The sequence below is a fragment of the Erinaceus europaeus genome, chromosome 9, assembly GCF_950295315.1.
Source record: "Erinaceus europaeus chromosome 9, mEriEur2.1, whole genome shotgun sequence".
Taxonomy (NCBI): domain Eukaryota; kingdom Metazoa; phylum Chordata; class Mammalia; order Eulipotyphla; family Erinaceidae; genus Erinaceus; species Erinaceus europaeus.
In genome coordinates this window covers 48,991,427-49,017,521 of record NC_080170.1, presented here as the reverse complement: position 1 = coordinate 49,017,521, position 26,095 = coordinate 48,991,427, and the positions used below count along the sequence as shown (strand labels likewise).

The window sequence follows — 26,095 nt, the reverse complement described above, 5'->3', positions numbered from 1 at the left end:
GCAGAAAAATGTGTGCTGTGCAACACCACAGATGGGTCTGGGTCATGTCATCTAAGTAATGACGTCAAACAGAAGCAACCAAGTACACACAAAGGAAACTTCCATTTTTACATTATTAGCAAAACTATGAGTAATAAGACCAAGAGCTGCAGGGATGGATGTGTAGTCAAAGGGAAAGGCTTTTGACTACTCAATGCTGAGAGGCTGTTATCCCAGTTCTAGCTCAGCTGAGCAATTGTAGGCAAAGATGACAACTATCTTTCCCAATCATCTTTTCTCAAGTAACTGAAGACAATTTGTAGCCCTGAATGTTCTACATTCCTTAAAAAGATGATCATTTGTTTGGGGAGATAGCATAGTGATAATGCAAAAATACTTTCTTGCAGAGGTGCCAAAGCTTCCAGCTTCAATTCTCAGCACCACCATAAGCCAAAACTGAGGAGCAGTGCTCTTGTGGGGGGGCGGGTTTAAAAAAAAAAGATGATCATCATTCATCCATAAGATGTAACTTCATGGGAGTTGGGCAGTAGCACAGCAGGTTAAGCACACATTGCGCGAAGTGCAAGGACCAGCGTAAGGATCCCGCTTCAAGCCCCCGGCTCCCCATCTGTAGGGGAGTTGCTTTACAGGTGGTGAAGCAGGTCAGCAGGTGTCTATGTTTCTCTCCCCTTTTCTGTCTTCTCCTCCTCTCTCCATTTCTCTCTATCCTATCTAACAACGACAACAATAGTAACTACAACAATAAAAACAACAAGGGCAACAAAAGGGAAAATAAATAAATAAAATTAAATACATAAATAAATAAATAAATAAATAAATGAGATGTAACTTCATTCAAAAGAAGACACATTCAGTCACGTGCCACAGAAGACAGTGACATCATTGATGATGTAGTTTAGTGTTTCCAATTTGGCAATGAGTTTAAAAATAGTCACTGACTTTATTCCAAACAGACTTTTAGGTTGCTCATAGGAAAGAATGTGGATGGCAAGTATATAATCAGATCTCCCTCCAACCCTAAACTTCAATACCAGAAATATAAAACAAAGTACAGAGATTATCTACTTCTTGTCGATTAAACAACAGGGTAAAAGTGGCTTCTTGCAATGTTCCTTGAACTTGAAAACATAAAAGCAGCACTACCAAAACAACAACAAATGTCAAGTCTAATCTTCACAAGTATTTTATAGCTCTGATACTTAAACAAAGAACAACAGCAGAGAGCTTTCTGGAAAAAGCTTGTGAAGTTTTCATAGATCCCTGCCAATGTTTGTGAGCAGAAATGACTGAGAAATCACCTCTGGAAAGTTAAGAGAATAATCGTGGTAAGCCTGAGTAGGAAATTTCAAGATAAGATCATAATCAGAAAGATTATTACGTACTAATTAGTCACCAAGGCAAATTTAAGTTTTGGATAAAATTACCAATGAGTTGTTGGCCTTTTACAAACAGAAGGAAAATCTAGTAAGTGGTAGTTACAAGTGGGAAAGCTAACAATTATTTATTACAAGTCCAGACAAAAAACATTTTTCTGAAGTTTTCTAACTTAAGAGTGACGCTTTTTAGTGAAACAGTCACTTTTCTATAACTTCAGTAATCAGGTATGCAGTCTGAGATCATCTCATTGACTCTTCTGACTCTTGTTGGAAGATCTCTCGTAGTGGGTTAATTTTGTAATTTTAGGGTCCAGACAAACTGAAGGAGAGAGGGAATTACTCTGGGAACTTTAGCTACGTGGTAAAATACAAGTGAGTGGATTCCTACCAAGTAGTCTTAAACTCAACCGACTTTTCTGAGATCTGAGGGGATGGACTAAAGAGCCCAATGGGCCCTGCAGCTGTGTCCCACCCACTCCTGCTGCAAGCAGCACCGGCCAGGGTGAGTCAAGTCAGGATGAGGACCAGACCCCTAGGAGCTCCTGCTGTGCTGAGACGTGTTGTCTGCCAAGGAGAAACACCCACTAGAGAACAGAAAGGCGGAAATGAGGCAGAGGCTGTGTTTGCTGCTTTCTGTTGCCAAGTGGAGTTTGTGGGGGTGTTTTTGGAGTCATTCCTACAGGCTCAGCCTGGGGCCAGCTCCTCCAAGAGTTGGAACAATCTGGAAAGTGCCTAATTCTACTTTAGATTCCCTTCAGTTTTACACAGGCAAGAGTTTGCTTGTTTTCTGTAAGAGATCCAGACAGACAGGGTCTAAGGTGCCCCTCAGTATTCCAATCGCATTTTTCTGTGATGACTTAACTATCCCATTTCCTGTCCAAATGTGTTTTTTTTTCTTCCAGAACCCAATAATTCATATATCATCACACATCGATGGCAAGTTGTTATTTATGAATATAAATGAATATGAATTTGAAAGAGGATATTGTCTTATAGCTATTTAAAGCCACAATCAGAGGTCAAAGAATATTTCAAATTAACCTCTACCTCTCCAAATAGTGGTAGCATTTTATATAGGATCAAAGAGAGGGAGAACTGGATTTGGGGGTAACTAGAAAGAGATAAAGGTCCCCAAATGTTTCTACCTCCAAGACCATGCCTTCTCAAACATCTCCCTAGAAAAATACCCATAGTCGTCTCAGATAGCCTTGATTGTTCCAAAAGTGCAAGGTCGAAAGATTTGAGTCCCTCTGGCTGTCCTTCTGTTTCTAAATTCAGCTCTCACATACTAACTACTAGTTAAATTTGACTCATTTTATCAGTCTCAGGTTACCTTCTCCTCCTCCACAAGGCCTTATCAGAGAGCTTAATTTCAGGATTCACTTTCAAATAAGCATTAATAGATTGAAATACCTCTTGCTCTTCTTAGAGAAGGAGTAAGGGTGGTCGAGATTACCTTTCACAAGTGATGTTTTGTGTATTTACCTGTTACGGCAGCATCCAACTCGTCATCATCCAGGGAATCCTGCGTGGTGAAGTCTCTCAGTGGCGACAGCGGGTAGGAGGTGTTGAGATTTAAGCCCAACATGAAGTTGTGCACCTTGCCTGCACGTCCTTCTCTGGTATTGAATAAAGTAGAATCACTCACCAAGGCCATTAACATACGATGGACCCAACTGGCTTGGGTGTCATTTTGATATTCTTGTTCAGTGTCTTCATTTTCAGTGCCTAAGGGAAATGACAAAAATCATGAAATATAGATCCAGCTTCAATTTCAATCCAGATGCTCTTTGGCAATTTTAGATTAAAATTAACAATGAAGTTCTAATGTTTCTTTGATGCTACAAATGCTCATTTGCATAAATGAATATGACAAAGATGTCTGTTAATCACTTGCTTTTACTTTGCCTTAAACAGCTTTCTTTCCTTCTTTTTATGTGAGAGACAGAAAGCAGAACACCATCTCATTATTTAAGATGGTCTGTGTTGCTTTTGTTTTTCTTGTGTCCATATGGTGCTGGAGATTGAATAAAGGGTCTCAGACTTAAATAAATCTATAGATGTACATAGCTGAGTCACCTCCCTGGCCCTAAAGTTATATATATTATATATATATATATATCTGTATTCATATATATGTGCATATATATGTTATTTATTTATTAGATAGAGAAATTTAGAGGGAAGGGGGAGATAGAGAAGGAGAGAGAGACATCTGCAATACTGCTTCATTGTTCATGAAGTCTTCCCCCTACAGATGGGGAGCAGGAGCTTGAACCCCAGCCCCTGTGCACTGCAACATGTGCACTCAACCTGTCACACCACTTGACCCATGAACTTTCTTTAGGTTGTAAAAGACTATACTTTAGAGGTTGCGTGGTGAGCTGGTTGAGCGTACATGTTGCAATGTGCAAGGACCCGGGTTTTAGCCGCCAGTCCCCATCTGCAGGGGGAAAGCTTCACAATTGGTGAAGTAGGTCTGCAGGTGTCTCTCTGTCTCTCTTCCTCTCTATCTCCCCCTTCTCTCTCAATTTCTGGCTGTCTCTACCACATAAATAAAGATAATAAGAAATAATACTAAAACAAAAGGCTATACCTTTTCTTGCTTGTCACCGTTACGTTTTGTTGCTCCAGTTTGTACTTGTTCAGAGAGACAGAGAGAGAAGAGAAAGAAGGAAAGACCCCACAGCACCAAAGCTTCCTCCAGTGTGGTAGGGAACAGGCTGGAACCTGGGTCACGCACATGATGAAACAGGCATGTTCCTAGATGAGCTTCCTTTTTTTCTTTTTCTATAAAGATTTATCTATTTATTTTTTAATGTTTATTTATTTATTTATCATTGGATAGAGACAGCGAGGAATTGAGAAGGGAGGGGGAAACATAGAGGGAGAGAGTCAGAGCGATATCTGCAGCCCTGCCCCATCACTCATGAAGCTTTCCCCCCTGCAGGTGGGGAACAGGGGCTTGAACCTGCAACCTTGTGCACAGCAATGTGTGCGCTTAAGGATTTATCTATTTATTAATAGGGACATCACTCCACTATATGTGGTGTCAGAGATGAAACACAGAATGCCATTCATGCAAGTCCTGCAATTTAATACCATACACTTCCACACAAGTACACATGAGTGAGCAAGCCACTATATGTACGCATACGCGCGTGCGCGCGCGCACACACACACACACACACACACACACACACACACACCCCTTGCCTATTCTTAAATTCCCAGGCAAATCTCTTCTCTGGGTCTCAGTACATTCCCTATTTGTACAACTAATCATGTTTTAGAGATGTTTAAAAGAAAAGGAGCAAGAAGTGTTTGTTCTGTGCATTTTTCTAATCACAAAGGGCATTTCATGAAAGCTACAATTCAATCACCTTGGTGTTTCTGCAGAGACCCACCATTAGCATATTGAGTGAAATAATCAGAGAGGATATCCACATCCCTTCAGAAAGACCTTTTACAGGAGAAGTTGAGTCTCTTACCTTTGGGTCCTTGTGATTCATCATCACTATCTGAGCTGTCGTTACTCACAATATGTTTTGCTGTGATATTTTCTGTGGAAAGAGAACAAAACAACTGAAGAAACTTAGATGTCAACTTCATAGTGAAACTTCCTATAAGGAAGTCATCTGAGCAAAACCATAGAATGGTCCCAAACAGTAAGTAAATTTAGAAAAATTGGGAGTCAGGCGGTAGTGCAGCAGGTTAAGCACAAGTGGTACAAAGCGCAAGGACCAGCGTAAGGATCCTGGTTCAAGCCCCCAGCTCCCCACCTGCAGGGGAGTCGCTTCACAGGCGGTGAAGCAGGTCTGCAGGTGTCTATCTTTCTCTCCCCACCTCTGTCTTCCCCTCCTCTTTCCATTTCTCTCTGTTCTATCCAACAATGACAACATCAAGAACAACAATAATAACTATTACAACAATAAAACAACAAGGGCAACAAAATGGAATAAATATTTTTAAAAAGTAAATTTAGAAAAAAATCAACATTTATTATTAGACTAACCAGTGTTTGTTTTTCAACTGCTCACTGAAATACAAGTTTTCAGTCATAAAAGTTATTTTTTAATTTATTCATTCATGAATCTATAGAGATATTTTAAAATGTATTTTATTAATTCATTTTTTATTGAATAGAGACAGAGAAAAATCAAGAGGGATGAGGGAGAGAGAGAGAGGGAGAGAAATACCTGCAACACTGATTAACCACTTGTGAGGTTTCCCCTCTGAAGGTGTGGACTAGGGGCTGGAGACTGGGTCCTTGCACAACCTGTTGTGCCACCACCTGCCCCCCCCCCCATATAGAGTTATTTTTATTTCTTTATATCTTAATCCTGAGAGAAGGAGCAAGTACAGGAAGCACTTGTTAAACCAGAAAATAATTTTATTTCTAGACTTAAACGTTTAAATAGTGTCTCTGACTATAATTGCAGGCTAAAACCAAAATCTACAAGAGGCTACAGAATAACGTCATCAAAATGAAGAAAAGCTGCCAATATTAAGTTATCTTTTGACTTTTCAATGTCACTGAAGATTATCCATGGGAATGTTCCTTGTTTTGCTTCCAAGAACTTGTGTTCCCTTAGAATAGTTTAGGAAAACTACTATAGAAATCGCAAGTCCTAAAAACAAGGACAGGAGTAAGATCTAACAATTGACTGTCTTTTTTCCAAATAAAAAAGTACCTAAATTTCAAAGTGCAGTGTTAAAATCATCATTTACAGAAAAATCAGACTTGCTCTTGATTCTCCTAGTAGTCAGTAGCTGTATTTTTTTTTTAATTGTAAGAATATGAATTCAAATTTACAATGGTCAGTGACAGAACAATACATGGCATTTGCTTTCCTCGGTTCACTCTGCATGTGTTTACTAGACCAACATCAGGGGCATGTGCACACATGACTAGGAGAAGAGAAAAAGGAAGTGAATTAATATTGGGGAATTTGGGAGGTATGTGGTTTCCTTTTCTTTCTTTCTTTCTTCTTGTTTCTCAGGTTTAAATTCACCTTATGGGCAGGACCACATGTACAGAATTCAAACAGAAAATGTTAATGGGCCAATGGTTTTATTCACTTTATTGAATGACTAGTACTGAAAGTAATTTTGCTGTATATAAAAGGGGGACATTAAGATGTCACCTTGCCCCCGGTGTCACGTACATGGACTTTGGTAGAACAAAATGTTCTCTCCTAAGCACTTCTTCCTCTATTCTCTTTCTTTTATTAATTGTTTGCAGTTACATTTCATGCTCCCATTTAAGAAAATGACTCACTAAAATGTCTTTTTTTTATAAGAAACTTTCCACAATACAAACAGGTAAATAGTCTGAATTTACCTGGTTTTCCCATTACTGTAATATAATAGTGAACTTCATCTGCTCAAAAGCACAGAGAACTCACATTCAAAACTCCTTGAAACCATGAAGAATTTCATTTCAAGTTTCCTTTCTATGATTCCATTTACCCTAAAGTCTTCAACTGTTGGGGCAAGGGGAACCAAAGCATCTCTGAAACCTTAGTTTGATGTAGACTTCAGTCAGCCAGTGGATGAAAGGGGCACCAGGTATCCTCTGGTCTCATTTCCGGAAATCTGCACCTAATCTGAGGTGACATACTTCCTGCTGACTGACTTTTCAAGGTCAGCCCCCCAAGTCTGACAAGCAGAACAAGCAAACAAGCTGCCTAGCATGGGCTTTCAAAGGGAGTCTCTAAACAAAGACTCTCCAAGCCCTGAACAAATTCAGTGTAAATGTTCTCCTTTTCCCTGGCCTTAAGCCACTGACTCCCTCATCTTCAGACATGTTATTTCAGCCCTATTCTCTTCCTGCCTGAAGAGGGAAAAATAACAAACCCTAGTTTTATCTGGATTGTCCTACAGAGGAGCAGAGGGAAGCAGCGTCATACCTTGGGGTACTTCTTTCTCTCTTTTCCAGAAATCATTACATAATTTTCAGAAGAAGAGTTTGCCATTTCCACTAAGTAAGAGTAGGGAACAAGATATTCATCTGGGGTGCGATATTTATTGAAATAAATCAAGTTGGAGCATTTCAGGATAAGGTACTTGGCCTTATAAGAATGTGGCTCTGCTATCAAGGGCAGAAGAGGCCAGAGAATTCCACCAAATTTGGTTGCTTGCTAACTGAATGATAATCGGAGATCAGGAGCAAGGTCCAACGTAAAGCACCTTTTCTGTGTTTTTACTTTAAAACTTTTAACCCGCTGCACTACCGCCCAACTCCACCTTATTGTTTTTCTTATTGTTGTAGTTATTATTGTTGTTGTTATTGATGTCGTCATTGTTGGATAGGACAGAGAGAAATGGAGAGAGGAGGGGAAGACAGAGAGAGGGAGAGAAGGTAAGACACCTGCAGACCTACTTCACCGCCTGTGAAGCGACTCCCCTACAGGTGGGGAGCCAGGGACTCGAACTGGGATCCTTATGCTGGTCCTTTAGCTTTGCGCCATGTGTGCTTAACCCGCTGCACCACCGCCCAACTCCCTACAAAAACCAATCCTTACAAAAGAGATAACACTACTTTCAAGCCAGTGCGCACTGTATTTAGGTAATGTTACAATTACATTCTTTATTTTAGCCTATAAAGCTTAATTAAGTCAACTGTCAGCATTTGCAATAACTAAGATTAGGTATCTTGTTGAAAAACTGTACAAAAAATCTTTTAGCATGCAAGTATTCTTCAAATGAATGAATGCACTGCTGGAAATCATTATGCTGTCCTAGCACTTCTTCAGCTAGATGTATGAGACAGTACAGAGAAGAGGCAGCATGGAGCTCGTGTGCTGAGTAGGTACAGGACCCTACTCATTGGAGCTCAAATTCAAGTTAGCATTTCACTGCTCCTTCTCAAAGTCAGCTGGAATAACCATAACAAAATGTAGTATTGACTACAATACAGGTGTGGAGCAGGCACTGAATGTACAACTTGTTTTATGTTAAATTTACTCATCAAAGAAAATTTATGTTCCAGAGTCTGAATAGAGGTTGAGTTTGCCCCTTTCCTCCTAAGGGTTAAATTCTGTGGGTTAAGATAAGGAGACTGTTGACCACACAAGGTTCACCTTGACTTTTCTGAAGCGCATCTCCACAGACCTGAGACATTAAACCTCCCTAATTAGACCTCCCTGAGAAGTCACGTGCACCTGCATACTACTGCCCCGTTAAGACCTTGGAAATGGGGACTTCCCAGTAGCGTAGCAGGTTAAGTGCACATGGCGCAAAGCTGCAAGGACCAGAGTAAGGAACCCAGTTCAAGCCCCTAGATCCCCACCTGTGGGGGGGGGGGGGTCGCTTCACAGGCGGTGAAGCAGGTATCTATCTTTCTCTCCTCCTCTCCCGATTTCTCTCTGTCCTATCCAACAATAACAACAGCTATAACAACAATAACAATAATGACAACCACAACAAGGGCAACAAAATGGGAAAAACAGCCTCCAGGAGCAATGGATTCGTAATGCTGGCACCGAGCTCCAGTGATAACCCTGGAGGAAAAAAAAAAAAAAGCCTATATGTGCTGTCTCCCTAAATCTCTCACCTCTTCCTGTGGAGCATAAATCCCAACAACACCTTCTCAAAAGATACTTGGTCTCTTACTAATTTCCATTACAGTGAAAGCTCCCAAAAGTCCATTCAGTAACTTCCCTACGGTATTATTTTTTACAATGAATGAAAACCACTGGTCCTCAGAGGGGCTTACTACTTGTTCAAGCTTTGTAAATTTCATTTTACTTTATTAAAAGCTACTGTGTTAGAAGGGAGATGTACTAGGAAAGATTATTTTTTTAGATCAGTTTTAAAATGAATTTTGTAACCTCAATGTCAGAATAAAAACTTTTACAAATTTTACAAGGTCTTCAGTGCTATCTGCACATCAATGAAAAGTGTCAATGCAGCATCATTATTATCAATATAAGCATGGTTTGCAATACCTAATTCTTCCTCCATGGTGGAACCTTTATGTTGTGAGCCAGAAACTCCCAGGACTCTGTTGAACAATATAGAAAAGGCACTTCCCCAGACACCTAGAATATAGTAAAAATAGAAAACAACTTAGGGTGCACCTAGACTTGAAATAGTCAACCAAACTCGTGACAGACTTGCAGCTCTTACCCATTAAGAAATGCAAAGGGTTTTCTTCATACTTCTTTACAACTTTTCCCATAAAAAATTTGCTTCCAAATAAGTCAGGTGCCATGAAAGTACCATATTTAGCCATGCCGATCTCATATGGACTAAATTCAACCCAATCTGTAGTTATTTAAAAAAATAGTTAGTATGAAAATAGTATAAGGCAATGTACAGTTAAAGATCACTTCAACAATGTCATGATCATTCTACCGACACTTTCATTTACCACAATTTTTTTTTTTTAGTTTTACTTAGTTCCTTCTAAAAAATATTTTATTTATCCGGTTGATTATTTATTTATTGAATAGAGACAGAGAGAAAGTGAGAGGAAGGGTGGAGAGAGGAGGAGAGGGACAGAGAGACACCTGCATCACTGTTTTACCACTTGTGAAAGTTTACCCCTACAGTTGGGGGACTGGGGGCTTGAACTCAGATCCTTGAGCATTATAACAACGTGTGCTGAGTCAGATACGCCCTTGCCCGGCCCACATATTTAGCACATTTAAAAATGCCTATTTTATTTCATTGAGGAAGAACTGTTTTTACAAGACCATGTTGTCTTACAGGTACAATTCCAAAGCTCCCCAAAATATGTTAATACACCTCCCTTTCCACCCAAGTACCGGTATATAGTCAATTGTGCAATGAATGCCTGTTATGCGCCTGGCATTGTATAGTAGTGAAGGGAAGGCTTACAGATGAACCCATGAGAACACAAAAAGATTCCTGCAAATTTAAATCCATCTTAATTCTAAACAATGGGAAACTAGTAGCTGCTGATTCAGATGTAAAATTTATCAAGGAGATAGAAGAAGAAATCAAACTCGTTCCAATAATACCCAGAGACTATGAAAATGGGAGAAAGTGTTCTTGAATGTTTGTCTTTCCTTCATCTTTTATTAATTTTGCTTGATAACTACTACTCTAACTCACAAGATTAAAATACAAAGTTTTGGGGAGAGGTAGATAGCATAAGTGGTTATGCAAAGAAACTCTCACGCCTGAGTCTCTAAGTCACAGGTTCAAATCCCTAAGCCAGAGATAATCAGTGCTCTGGTAAAAAAAATAAAAAGTGTTTACATTTAATATCTTCAGAAATAGATGAGTAGTATTGAATATATTTTATGCTTTTTAAATATATTTATCTATTTATTCATGAGAGAGAGAGAGACAGAGAGAGAGAGAGACAGAGAGTGAACAAGGGATCCAGAGTATCACTGATATATATGGCATCAGGGATTGAATTCAGGACCTCATGTTTGCAAGTCCTGCACTCTACCTGATATACCACCATTCAGACTACTGGAATATATATATATATATATTCTAATAAGAGAGGCTGTAGAGTCAAACTTCTGAATTCAAATCCCACTATGCTGCTTTCTAATTGAGTGAGTTATTTGCATTTATGGGTGTCTGTCTGTCTGTCTGTCTCTGTGTGTGTGTGTGTGTGTGTGTGTGTGTGTGTGTGTATGCTAGTTCCCTAATCTGTAAAATTATCTATAAAATCAGTGTGCTGCTTTGAGGGTTTATGTGATGGTTTAATGAGTTAAACACTAAAGAGAGCATGTCATATGAATCATACAATAAACGGTAACCACTACTATATTTCATATATCCCCTGGCTGTAGTCATCTCCAATATTTCTCTAAATATAAATATATTCTAAAAACAGTCCATATTTACGACTCCCATTTTCTATACTTGCAACCCACAATCCTCACCTTCTTGATTTTAATATCATAGAAGTAATGTGAGGCTTAATTTGTATTTATCCCACTCAGTCTGAATACTGATACATTCTACTGGAGATATCACTCTGTTTGATTTTAAGACTTGAGTAAGGTGTTATGTAAACTGCTATGTAAATAATGGGGGGGGCTGGGTGGCGGTGCACCTGGTTGAGCGCACTTGTTACAAAGCACAAGGACCAGGGTTTGAGCCCCGGGCCTCCACCTGCAGGGGGAAAGCTTCACGAGTGGTGAAGCAGGGCTGCAGGTATCACTCTGCCTCTCTCCCTCTCTGTCTCCCCTCTTCTCTCAATTTCTGGCTGTTTCTATCCAATAAGCAAATAAAGATAATAAAAATAAATACATTTTGAACTCTAAAGCCTAAGATATTCTTAATTCAAAATACCTACCCTCAGGTAGCGCACTGGATTAAGCGCACATGGTGCAAAGCAGAAGGACCAGCATAAAGATCCCAGTTCGAGCCCCTGGCTCCCCACCTGCAGAGGAGTCGCTTCACAAGTGGTGAAGCAAGTCTGCAGGTGTCTATATTTCTCTACCCCCCTCTCTGTATTTCCCTCCTCCCTCCATTTACTCTCTGTCCTATCCAGCAATGACGACATCAATAACAACAATAAAAAACAAGGGTAACAAAAGGGAAAATAAATAAATAAATTAATTAATTAAAAAAAAAATATATATATATATACCTATCCTCAAAATTTGGGAAAAGGAACTATTATTATATACCTATTGTTGTCTCAATGATAGAGTATTCTGCTTTCATGAAGAAAGTGATGAGATCACAGTTGTTATGAGCTCACATTAACATTCATTTCAAATCAAAGTCAAGTGGCACGGATCTGTAGCAGAGTGGTTTGTTTTTTCTAATAACTTACAAGCAGTTAGTGAGACATGACTAGCAGTAAGTCAGAAATCAGAAGGATAATCTCTGTATTACTAGGTTCTCATCGTGACCAAAGATTCTGAAATATAACTTCCTGGTTCCCACTTCTGTAGAAACCGCTTTATCAATGTTATGGGTTATAATCACAGTTATTACAGATGTGCTCAAGAGGTACAGTTTGCTCTTCAATTACCCCTTACTGAAAAATTTACCATGTTAATATCTTTTTATTCCTCCGCTGTTGACTTGCACATTTCCAATTTGAACCTCTCTCCTGCACCAGTGCATTTCTGACTTGTGCATTTGCATTTGGGCATGCTGCCATCAAATCTGACCGTACATTCTAAGAAAGGAACTCACCACATTGCCTTCCAGTCTAGCTTACCTGTTTCTGTAAAGCACACTACTACAGTTCAGGGGGAAAAAATGTCTTTGAACCAAAACCACTCACACAAAATTATCCATGGCCACATTTCATGAGTAACCTTTAAATTGCTCAGATCCATCTTCTCCCTTTCCTTATCAGGATCACCCTGGCTCCATGGCTTCATTACACAAACACAGTGCTATCACTGCTTCCAGTTTCTTTCCTGGCTAAACTACCCGTATGAGTCACTAAAATAATCCAAACACTACCTAATGTTTTTTTTTCCCTTCCCCAAAACATCAAATGTTTCCTTTATCATCATCATTAAATATGAATGATTCAGATCTTTCTGTAAGATGGCATTAATATATATATATATATATATATATATATATTTTTTTTTTTTTTCCAAATACACCATTCTCTTCATGGTGCATGCATGAGTCTAAGACTAGTTTCTTTTTCACTACTGATCTTTCAAAAATACCTCTGGTTTCTCTTCTGAGCATTCTCTCATACTGTTTACAGAAAGAAACCTTTTTACCTCTACTTATCTCTCACAGTTCAGCTTGAATCTGACCTCTATCACTCATAAAATCTCTCACCCATATGAAGTCTTTCTTATAATTATACTAAGTCGCTATACTTTACACTATGTCAGCTCTAAACACTACAGAACTACAGGTATAACTGTATGACTTCATGGTTTGTCTTATTTTATGGGAATAAAACTTCCTCGGGAAAGAGTGCTGTATTTTTACTCCAATAGTGTCCATCAAAGAACATTACATAATATTTAGCTCACATAGTAAGCTTAGTATAGGCAATCTACTGATCAATGGAAATTTCACAATGAAAGTGTTTAATGATTTCAGCTAGGTAGTAAAGTAGAGGAGTAAAAAATATTTAACAACTTAAACAATGAATGCTTATTTGACTAATATCTTCAAAAAGAAAGTTGTTTAAATCAATTGAGGAAGAAAAATTAATTTCTGATATTACCGAAGTAAGGCTTTTGATAAAACTTTTGTAAGTCAAGATCATTCGATTCTTGGACCTTCTAAAATATAATTCAGGTAATAATAACTGAACTTCTTTCTAAATGTCACTTACAATTTAAGCAAAATTTTAAATAATAAAGCATAAACAAATCTTCATGTTTTCCTCTCAAATTTATTTATTTTTTTCTAAAATAAACTACTTGAGTCTTCATATTATACACTTTTGGATGTCTTACATCCACACAGCTAATGTTTGATGGCTTTGTCCAACTCTGTTGAAAGAAACAGCTTAACCCTCCTTATCATGGGCGTTTCACAATGAAGGTTACTGGTGTACCTCTTAGTTCATAACAAAATCATAGTTGAGCAGAAAGTTCCAAATATGATACATTCAGGTCTGAAGATCACTCATTGAACATAACACTGCCTTTTTGCATTCTAGGTGAGTCTAAAATATTCACTCCATAAAATATGACTTATTGCTTACTGTTTCAAGAAGGTTTTATTTGAGCATGGCTACTGACTGAGCAGCCATAATGAAGAGTTGCCACTGTGAAAATTCTCCAACAATCAAAACAACAACTAAGAAAACTATTAGACAGCAAAGAACCTTCTCCATTCTCCTTAAATCCGTATGTCTCCCAGTCCTGGAACCTCTGGGACTTTGCTTACATTTCTTGATGCCTCTCCTCTTGGTCCCCTACTCTATTATACTGTCTCTGCTGAGCTCAACTAAATCAGTGCAACCAGTGTCACCAGGCCATGTTATGCTGCCACTGCCCTTTCCAGAGACACTAAACCTGAGATGTCAACCTCCCAGAGACACTAAACCTGAGATGTCAACCTCCCAGTTCCAATAATTTGGTGAGACCTTTCCTAACACATGGGACCACCTAATTCCATTTCAAATGGCTTACTCTCAAACCAAAGTTATAGACCCTAGATATAGGCTAGGGCCTAGGGGACTGGGTACATGTATACAGATATCCATAAGTCAGGGGCAACTATAAACCTCAAAGTAAAAGTGCTTAATAGTACATTGTACAAGTAGAAAGGCCTAAAGAAGGCACCATAAATTGTCTAATCAAATATTTGCTACTTAGGCCTACTTAGGACATTCTCCTCTCCTAACCCCGGCTTCACTTCCCTCAATCACTCTATCTACTTAACTAACTACACAAAAGAAAATAAGTACGATATATCTCCTAATCTCTTCTGACAACATCAGTATTCTTGTCACCCCTTGATAATGTTAAGCAGCAGCACTGTATACAATTGGCCAAGAGTATATATATATATATATATATATATATATATATACATACATATATCTATGGACAATATTTGTCCCTATGACAACCTTTATTAGACTCAGCAAACAAGTAAATGCACTAAAACTTAAGGTTACCTTAGACCATAGTACCACTCTAGATCTATTTCATCCCTAACTTGAGGCCAGACCTCATAAAACGAATACCAGTTAGGATAGAACAAATGACACTCAACATTTCAAAAAGTAGGAGAAAGTCTAAGCTCATTAGATAAAGAAAGGACTACAAAATCTGGATAAAGGCAAAAGACGGGCTCACTAATAATGGCCTGTTGGGTCACTACTAGGCCACCCCAAGGAGGGAAGGGCAAAGCACATGGTGAAACTTAGACTGGATGTGGTCTGCTGAAGCAAGGTCAAGGATGGGGGCAGGGATGGGGAGGAGCTGAGTAGGCACTGGGACCCAAAGCACAGTGATGTATAAAAACCTAAGTTGGTGATGGGATCAGTGTACAAACAGCTGTCATAGAAGGATGTACCCATAGGACCCATGTGTCCTATAAATCATGATTTCCTAATAAAGTAAAGAGAAAAAGAAAGAAAAGGAACAGTCAGTGAGAAGCATAACTACAGAAACAAGTGTTTACCTTGGGAATTTAACAGAACATGATGGCATTTTACTTACTAGCTGCCATAAGTATAGTACCTTTAGGGGCTGTATTATAAAGATTACAATAGTACTTTGAGTGTCAAAGGTATATCACATTACTCAATTTAATGAAAATATATCATCAGCAACAGACTCTGCTACCTGAAAGCACCATATATGTCACTATTTTGTGAAAAGTCTTAGGAAGGTGAGTAATCAAAATTAAATTACTGATTATGTGATTATGTTCATGACTTAAACCTTTTAAGATTACTTGAATACTTTAAATAAAGTCTCAGTAGTACCTTCAGAGAATATTCTCAAAATCACCATCTAGTTTATTATTTTCACTTTTTTCTAATGTTTCAGGACATAACCTTTCTTTAAAGAAACTCATTGGCAGGTTGGGCATGCATCTCAGTGGTAGAGTACATGCTTTACTCAATTCTGATGGAAGGAAAGAAGGACAGAATAAAAGGAAAGAGAAACAGAAAAAAATAGAAGGAAGGAGGGATATTAGGAGAAGAGAAAGGGAGAAAAGCATAAAAGAGAAAAACAAAAAAAAACAATAAAAAAAGTTATTTAAAGAATGATTAGAAACTTTCCTCTAGAGGTTGCAGGAGCTGTTGTGAAAGAGGAAATCACATACCTGCAAACATCAGCTCTGACACATCAGGTTTGACATGAAGACAGGTGAAAAGAGGTAATGGACACTGTCCAGTGTTGACTTTTTCCTTCAAACTACTCAAGGTTATATTCATTCTCTGTCCATAGAAGTAGGAGAAACAGGGTTTTAAACAACAGACAAATAGATGGAGATGATTATTTCAAATAGAACCTCTGAACAAGGCACACTTTATTTACAAAGCAAAATGTCTTAACGGTTCTAGAAGTCTTTGGATTCTAAATAAACCACAAAAAGTGAGCTCTAGGTAAAGAATTATTTTCATCCTACAAATGGCTGTAACTCTAGGGACTGTGTCTGCAATTGCACTAGAGAATGATTCGGTACTTCTGGGATCTAGAAAGACTTTCAACACCCTATTCCCTGGCATGGACTCTACTGTTGAACTATTACAGCACAGCATGTATCAATGGTATTTGTTTCGTGCAATCCATCTCCTTGTCTTTCTCCAAATTTCATTTTTCTTCTACTTAAAAAAAATTACTTGTCTTTCCCTCTTTATCTACAAAGATTACCATTTGGGGGGACGTGAACAGTTGAGGATTAAAATGTGTATATTTTTCCAAAGAAAAAGAGCACATGAACATTTTCTTATGCATCAGAATCAATATGCAGGACAAATGAGAAATACTACTTTGAAATGAGTTCTCCTCGCATGAGTTGGTGCTCAGGAAAACAGCCTTGAAAGGATCACTGGAGTCAACTGGTGTTTTTTTTTTTTGTTTTTTTTTTATAAACTGTGTCCAATTTTGTCTTTTAAAATACCACCTCTACACAGTCTACATAGAGTCAGAGCTTACATTGTGAATTAGTGTTTCTCCTATTAACATGCCAAAGATATCAGTGAAGGTGACAGGTTGCCCAGAACTTTTCTTCTTCCATAAAGACTCAACGTATCTCTTGACTTTCTGTGGTGTGAGGAGTAAAAGAGGGTTGTGGCTAACATTTTTCATTAGTTCTTCATTAATCTCCGCTGGCCCTTTCTCTGGAAAATCAGGGTGAGAATATAAGGTTGACATGTACCTATAAAGAAAACAAAAAGTAGCCAGTGAAGTTAGAGGAAATTACATAGTCATCTCCTAAGAAAGAAAAAGCAGGCACTCTCTGCCATAATAAAAACAAAGGAAGAGTTGGAATATTTGACTTGCTTCACTGTCTCATAGGAGGTATTAATTCCATGTAAAGGAAATGCATCAGTCAGAAAGAATCAAGTCTACAGTGCAAGCAAGCAAAGGAGGGATCTGAGAAAACACCAGTTCCCCTGTGTAGTCTAGATAAACAGCTGTCTGCCCGACCAGGCCTAGCACCTACTGTCTCATCTATAGAAATGGGACGCTCATTCAAACTATCAGAGAGGGATGACACATTTATATCATGCACATGAACCGACGTGTCTGGATCCAATACTAATGGAGCAATCTGGTAATTTGATTTTGTTATGGCAATTGGTAGAAATGAGCTATGGAATCTACAGTGAATGCCTAATTTTCTTAAATGTATTTTTAATTGTCAACTGGCCAAGAAGATGGAATCCCAAAATTTCTGGGCATATGTTACTAAAAGTGAAATTCTGGAAAAGTGTAGCTCTTTTAGCTCTTTAAAGCTAATGCTTCCTTTTCCTCTTCTTGCTTTCTCTCTTAATTTCTCTCTCTCTCTCTCTCTGAAACTCTCACATATGTGATTTCACCATTGCTGCATCGGCATTTTTATTCTTTTTATTTCAGTAGAGACAGAGACATCACAGTACCAGAGCCTTCCCCTAGGGCCATGGTACTCCCATTTGGTGCCAGGGCTTGAACCCACCCGGGCCACACCGATGGCAAGGCATGTACTTTACAAAGTGAGCTATCTTCTGGCCCCAATGCTAATAGTTTCTTGTGATGCTTCTTGGCCACTTCTATTAGCACTAGAAATAGTCTGTGTCATGGTATTTACTATTTAGACAATAGGCATTCAGTTATTACCCATATCCCTATAACTTAACATTTCTTGTATTGTTGTGGATCTTGTATTGCATAGTAATTACTAGTTTACTCAACAGTCGTCCTTAGTAAATTGTGACTTGCCTCAGGGAAAACTTTGCTTACTCATTTCTTTGCCTGAATATTAGAAATGCTGAGAATCTGACTGGCACAGTTTATTGAACCAGGAGAACAAAATAAAATGAAAGGGCCAGTGAGGTAGCACAGTACTTTGAGCAATGGTCTTATGATGGAGGCTCAGAGGTTCCAGCTTCAATTCCCAGTGCCACCATAAGCCAGAGAGCTCAGTTGTGCACTGATCAAAACAAATAAATAAAATAAAACTAGGGAAATATTCTACTTCAATCAATAAAGGAAATAGCACATAAGTTTATTATTATAGGGAGGTTAATGGTTTATAATATAGTCTTTAACACACAGGCATAGCCTCTCATCTCTTCTTGATTGGTGTCTAGGAGACACACTAGGACCCTTACGCCCTTTCATCTTGTCCCCTTCCCACTTACCCTAGGGTCCTTTGCTTTGGTGCAATAGGCCAGACCCACTCCAAGTTTCACTTTATGTCCTCCCTGAGTGTCCTTTATTTTTAAATTCCACCTATAAGTGACAGGACTTGGTTTTGGCTTTCTCTTTCTGGAAGTAGCATATAAGCTAATGTGTTGTTTCGTTGGTATTCAAATCAAAGTGCCTACCACAATGTCTTGTGTTGTGTTCTTTCCTGAGAGGGGAAATAAATAGCTAAATGGCACACCCTACAGAACACTCATGTTACCATGCACAAATTCAGATCCTCGGTCCCCACCTGCAGGGGGTAAGCAGTGTTGCAGGTGTGTATCTTTCTCTCTTCCTATCTATTTCCCCTCCCCTCTTAATTTCCCTCTGTCTTTATGCAAAAAAAATACATTTTTTAAAAAAAGAGAAAGAAAAATACGATTTTATGAGTCTCTTCTATGTTCTAGACCTCCTAAGCTGTGTGTTCTAGACCTGAGCTCAGAAGTATCTTGAAAACGTGGAATGACGTTCAACTCTTTTGTTTTTAAGATGAGGAAAGAAAGGATTAATGGATTTAGACACCATATTCATAGTTTAATAATAAAAAAGAACTAGAATTTAAAATTTGTTTTCTCCCCTAAAAGGCTTTATATTTGCAAGCTTTTTATATAAGGTTTCAGTCCTCAGAGACTCAACTATTCACAGCTCACATAAAATCAGAATCTTTTCTTGGATTCAGAGTCTCTAATGTCACTTGTAGGAGCCATGTGTGATGACAGATATATAAGATAAGACATGTTCCACAAAAAAAAGAAAGGAAGGAGAGAAAGAAAGAAAGAGAGAGAAAGAAGGAAGGAAGGAAAGAAGGAAGGAAGAAAGGAAGGAAGGAAGGAAGGAAGGAAGGAAGGAAGGAAGGAAGGAAGGAAGGAAATTTTACATGGGTTGGGTGGTGGCACACCTAGCTGAGTGCACATGCTTTAATGCACAAGGACCAGGATTCAAGCTCTCAGTCCCCACCTGCAGGAGGAAAGCTTTGTGAGTGGTGAAGCAGTGTTGCAGGTGTCTCTCTGTCTCCCCCCTTCTCTCTCTCTCTCTCCTCTCTCTCTCTCTCTCTCTCTCTCTCTCTCTCTCTCTCACACACACACACACACACACACACACACACACACATACCCTACCCTCTCGGATTCTGGCTGTTTCTATCCAAGAAATACAGATAATTTTTTAAAGAAATAAATTACACTTTCTTACACAAACTAAACACAAACTTAACCCATGGCATTTCTCACAAGTACATAAGAAAGGTAAATCAGATACTTTAAACATAAGTCAGGTATCACCACCAAATAACTACAAAAATGACATCTTAGATCACTTGAGAGATAAGAGTCTATTCATTTTCTAATGATACTCCAAGGTCTATTTACTGATTCATTCAGTTCAACATTGATCCAACATTCTAGTCCTAATCCTGCTATGCCTATGTTGGTATATTGACACTGGTAATAAATAAGAGCATCACAAAAACAGTACAACAAAACATCTTGAATTGCAAAGGAGATTCACTTTGGAACTATTTAGGATATGCTTCATTCCTTATGGGAGCACTAAGTTTGCTACATCTCGTATCACCAAGAATCACTAATACCACCATGCACCACTGGTTTCTCCTCTTAGCTTATTAAGCATGAGGATTAAGGAACTACATAGTTTAATTTTTTTGTTTCGAATTTTAGCCCATCACCTCATCAGTGATAACATATTTTCAATTTGTTGCATTTTTTCCCCAAGGTTCCAGGAATTCCTCAGATGGTTCAAGTGGAAGTTCTTATTCTCAGAGCCCAGTTTAATGTGTAATGAGGTGGGCTCCATCATCTAGAGATGCTGAGCTGTTTTCACTTCTCTTAAGGTGGCAATGCCATGCAAACATGGTGGCCACTATCCAAAGATCTCTCACTACATGACAAATGAGCATCTATATTAAGGAAGAGATGCATGCCAAGGAAGAGAACACAGGATTACTGTCATGAGTCTTCTACTGCACTCTGACCAGTTCTCCCACTTGACTAACACCTACATTTAATGAATAACAACTGTCATCCAAAAATTATTTCAGAAATAAAGGTAGAAGCAGGTACAAGGGGAGCTTTGCCCCTATATAAAATTACCTTTTGTGGCCACAGAAAACTTTTTGGGAGGTCCAAAGCTTCTTGAGATTCCCATATTACCTCATCTGTGCCAAAGTACTGCTCATGTATCAACAGACTAGAAAAATTTACACAAGGGTGTAATTTGTTTTCTTAAGTCTTTCAGAATTCCTTCCTTTGAACTTTTTGCCTTCTCACCCATACTTTTCAAGAGAGTATTGTTAATGTGAATCATTTTGACCACTTTTTCTTCCACTTCAGGAAGTGTCTCTTCTCTCCATGGTTAACAGCCTCAGCTCTCCTTTTCACCTTGTCCAATTTCTGCCTGAACCTTTCTCTCTCTTTCTCTCTCTCTCTCTCTTTCTCTCCCTTCCTCCCTCCCTCTCTTTATTTCTCTATTGGGGAGATTAATGATTTACAGTTGACAGTAGAATACAGTGGTTTGTACATGTGTAACATTCTCAGTTTTCCATATAACTGTATAACCCCCTGTAGACCCTCCTCTGCCATCATCTTCCAGGACCTGAATACTCACTCCTGCCCCCTACCCCAGAGACTTTTCTGTGGTGCAATATATGACTGAATCTTTTTCAGCTAAGCTTTCATCTTCCATCTATGCCTCTACACTATTTCCTTCACTTTAGACTTCTATAAAAATGTTCAAGTCTCAGGAGCTGGGGGTGGGGGATAGCGCAGCGGGTTAAGCGCAGGTGGTGCAAAGCCCAAGGACCATTGTAAGGATCCCGGTTCCAGCTCCTGGCTCCCCACCTGCAGGGTAGTCACTTCACAGGCAGTGAAGCAGGTCTGCAGGTGTCTGTCTTTCTCTCCCCCTCTCTGTCTTCTCCTCTCTCCATTTTTCTCTGTCCTATCCAACAACGACGACATCAATAACTACAACAATTAAAAAACAACAACAAGGGCAACAAAAGGTAATAAATAAACAATTAAAACAAAAAATTTTCAAGTCTCTTTAATTCTAAAAACAAAATAAATAGGTGCTATGTTCCTTTTCTTGAAAAATAAATGATTCTTACTACTTATATTCACTTTCCCACCCTTAAACTTTTTTTTTTCTTTTAACCAGAACATTTATCAGCTCTGGCTTATGGTGGTTCAGGGGACTGAACCTGGGACTTTGGAACCTCAGGCATGAGAGGCTCTTTGCTATCTACCATCATGCTATCTACCCCCGCCCTCCCTTAAACTTTTTATTCACTTACTCGCTGCAATTTCATGATCAAAAGTACCTTTTGTTTGCTTTAGTCATTCACTTAGTACCCCTGAAGATCTCCAAAAACCTTTCTAAGATAAGCTTCCCTCCTTTTTATTTTATTATTATTATTTTTCTTTTTTAAATATTTATTTATTTTCCTTTTTGTTTCCCTTATTGTTTTATTGTTGTAGTCATTATTGTTATTCTTGATGTCATTGTTGTTGGATAGGACAGAGAGAAATGGAGAGAGGAGGGGAAGACAGAGAGGGGGAGACACCTGCAGACCTGCTTCACCATATTTAACTATTACCAGGCACTGATTAGCTCTGGTTTACGGTGGTGTGGAGGATTGAACCTGAGACCTTAGAGTCTTAGGCATGAGAGTCTGTTTTGCATACCTTTGTGATATCACCCCCAACATACGCTAAGTCTTTCAAAGATGTTCCATTCTATTAAAATATTCATTATTTTTTAACAGTAAAATAATAATGTTAATTGCATCTGAATGATACTACAATACTCATTCTCATCTCTTGAAGCATTTCCTATCCTTAACTTCTAGAGATATCTTTTAATTGATCCTCTTCTCTAGTTGCTTCTTTACAGTGCCAATTAACATCTTCTTTCCCTACCAGTTCTAATAACTTTGGAGACATTCTAGAGTTTCTTCTATTATTAATGGCAAAAACTGAGTTGGTAGGAGTTGCTGAAATTACCAAGGGAAGGCATGCCAGTATAATTAAACAAAGGGAAGTCCTGGAGGCATGCTCATACTAAGGAGAAAACCAGTGGAGGTAGTAAAGTCATATGGAGAAGAAAGCTATCAGAGAGGATGGAATAAAACAAAAGGGATCTGGGAAATGACTCAGTGGTAGGGCACAAGATTTGCAAACCTGTGACCCCAAGGTTCAATTTCAGGCACCGCATATGCTAGAACTAAGTAGTACTCTGGTTTGGTGCTTTCCTTCTCTTTCTCCTTCTCCCTCCCTCTCTCCCTCATAAAAAATAAATATGGGGGGGGGGGGGCGGGTGTGGCGCACTTGGTTGAGCGCACACATTACAGTGCACAAGGACCTGGGTTTGAGCCCTACAAATGTGTTTTTTTCATTTTTTTATTTTTTTATTTGCTAAAGATAACCAGAAATCGAGAGGGAAGGGGGAGACAGAGAGGGAGAGAAACACCTGTAGCACTGCTTCACCACTCGTAAAGCTTTCCCCCTGCAAGTAGGGACCAGGGGCTCGAAACTAGGTCCTTGCACATTGTGACATGTGAACTCAACCAGGTGTGAAACTATCCATCCCCCCAAAATAAATATTTTTAAAAGGGCATGAAACTGAGTTCAGGTCCCCTTGGAGGAACCTTCAGTGCTGAAGTGTCTTTCCCTTTTTTGTGTCTCTCTGTCCATCCAGAGTACTGAAACCTTGAGGATGGTTTACAGAGAAAGAAAGAGAGACGTGAGAGGAGAAACTTGAAAGACGGCAGTTTCCCCACCTGCAGGGGAGTCGCTTCACAGGTGGTGAAGCAGGTCTGCAGGTGTCTGTCTTTCTCTCCCCCTCTCTGTCTTCCCTTCCTCTCTCCATTTCTCTCTGTCCTATCCAACAATGACGACAACAATAATAACTACAACAATTAAACAACAAAGGCAACAAAAGGGAATAAGTAAATAAATAAATATTTAAAAAAGAAAGAAAGATGGCAGTTAATGTGTGAAGCATTCCAGTTCCCAACTCCATTCTTCCTGAGTTCCCAGAAAAGGAAAAAGACAGTAAGAAAATTCTATTTGGAAATGAGGTAGTCTTTGAGTGAAAATCTATTATCTATTAAAAGGATTTTAGAGTCAACATGCCTTTGGGGAAATACAATGAGTTAAGATAAACTTAGATGAAACTAGACATTGAAAGAATAGCATAAGCTTAAATATATATAAACACGAGGTCTGTATTAGTAAAATGAATGGCTTGCCATTTAGAATTTTCTTAGTTACATTTTCAGGTCTTGTTTTCAGAACCCTGACAGAAGAATGTAAGTTGTTGCCTCAATCCTATAACCAAAGCAATAACTGTTGCTCTCATCAAGCCCAAACATACTCTATCATACACCCAAGTCAGTGCTCCAGGGTTGATCTTTATTAATGTGTCGAAGAAAGCAAACTTCTTGCTACGGATTAGTCAGTGTTGGACCACAGAGATCTAACAGTGAGTGACTGCAGAAACAGAAAACCACCAAAAGATTAATAATGAAATGTTTGATTAGGTGAATTAATATCTGGGTCCAAGTTTTTCCATCACATTACTCATTAAGCAGGCTGGTGCCTGCTCTCTTCTTCGAGGGAAAGAATAATGATAAGCTACACCCTTGCTACACCCTTTTTCAAAGAAATCATTTTGAGGGTTCCTAAAAGAAACATCACATTCTTCAAAATGTCTATCTCTACATAGACTAGCAGTCTAGGAGGAGGGCTGAGGCTGAGTTGAGGGGAAAATAAAATCCCTGATGAAGAGATCAAGAGCTAAGTCGATATACTGGTTCTACTGGTGATTTTAAAACAAATTAATTAACTTCTGAGTTAGATTTTTTTTTTCTACCTGAAAAAAATTAAAAAATGGGAGCCAGGGAGAGGTCTCAGCAGGTAGAGCGCAGACCTTGTACACATGGAGCCCCAGGTTTGATCCTTGTCATCACACACACCTAATTTGAACAATGCTCTAGTTTCTCTCCCCACCCCCAGCAACCCCCCCACACTTTGTTCTCTCTCCATCTTTCTCATAAAATGAATAAATAAATCTTTAAAAAGAGAAAAATGAAGACACTCATAGCCACTTCACAGATAAGGCAGAAAAAATTTTATGCCCTAGCCATACATGAGATAAGAGTTTATCATACTTAGTAATAACCATTACTTTTATTTCAGTCCTTTGAGTCCGAACTTTTATTTGATTTTCAATGCATGCCCTATGTGAGGCAGACAACCCAAAAGTTATAAAGTATCTTCTTCAAAAGTATTTAAAATATATTTATGAATAGGCAAATCTGCATACACATGTTCTAACTCTATATCCAAATTTAACTGAAATAAAATGCATTTACAAGATGAATTTTACATTTAGCTAGGTACCCGTCAGAGAGATATATCTAGTGCATATATGCATTCAAAAGTCATTTTCCTTGGTCTGTATACTCTTATGGCTCATATATCAATCTGTTTGCCCTAAAGAAAAAAGTGAATACCTAATGAATCATGTAGACAAACATGATATTTATATGTACCTCATAAATAACATATGTACCTTATAAATAACAAATTTTTTAAAGATCACTTTGAGGACTCAACTACTGCACTGAAAGGAAACATTTTGATGATTTTTAAGATTCCCTTTTCCACATCTCCTCTCTTAATGTTTCAGGCAGAAAGATGCTCAACATTTAGTGTGATGAAGTTAATACTTCAAATGGATACTAACCATGTGGAGCCAGAAAGACCAGCAACATAGGTAGCACAATCCAAAATCCCAGACTCATACAATGCCTTCATCACTCCGGAGAACCCCACCATGGCTCGGAACCCGCCACCGGAGCCCAGGATGGCCACCACAGGCACCTGGAATGATAAAAAGAAACCATCTGCAAAGTCAAGTCATACAACTTATTTCCTTTTCATTTCAGTCTTCATGTTATATGTTCTATGTTTGATACTAGAGAAGGCCAAGCTGGTGCATAGCTTCACAGTGGTTAGCTTTTACAAAAAAAAAAAAAAAAAAAAGAAAGAAAACAATATTTCAACTGGGACAGTGGCCCTGACTGTATTAAAGTGACCTAGCCTGGGAGGATCTGGGTTTGAAGGTGTGACCCTTCTCATCAGAGGAAGTGTAGACTTCTCAGACAAAGAACCCAAACTGTGAAGGTAACATCAAGGATGTACACATTCAAAAGAGATGGAAGATGGCTGTTCTGGAATTGGAAGCAGTATGAACTCTGGACAAGTTTTCACAACAAGAAAGGGGTGCGTGGGGAGCCCGGTGGTGGTGCACTGGGTTAGTGCACATAGTACAAAGCTCAGGGACCAGTGCAAGGATCCTGGTTTGAGCCTCCGCTTCCACACATGCAGGGGGATCACCTCACAGGCAATG

The 26,095-nt window shown here is 38.7% G+C and overlaps 1 protein-coding gene across 2 annotated transcripts in view; it reads right to left on the bottom strand.

Moving 5' to 3' along the window:
- Nucleotides 1–26,095, bottom strand: part of PLA2G4A (phospholipase A2 group IVA) — a 140,555-nt gene that overhangs the window by 22,052 nt on the left and 92,408 nt on the right. For both annotated transcript variants that reach the window (XM_007523792.3, XM_060197867.1), the window contains 7 exons: nt 25,430–25,566; nt 16,934–17,156; nt 16,098–16,212; nt 9,510–9,647; nt 9,329–9,421; nt 4,868–4,939; nt 2,862–3,104 (listed from right to left, as the gene is read on the bottom strand). In XM_007523792.3, coding sequence (XP_007523854.1) covers nt 2,862–3,104; nt 4,868–4,939; nt 9,329–9,421; nt 9,510–9,647; nt 16,098–16,212; nt 16,934–17,156; nt 25,430–25,566 — 1,021 coding nt within the window. The remainder of the gene's footprint in view (nt 1–2,861; nt 3,105–4,867; nt 4,940–9,328; nt 9,422–9,509; nt 9,648–16,097; nt 16,213–16,933; nt 17,157–25,429; nt 25,567–26,095) is intronic.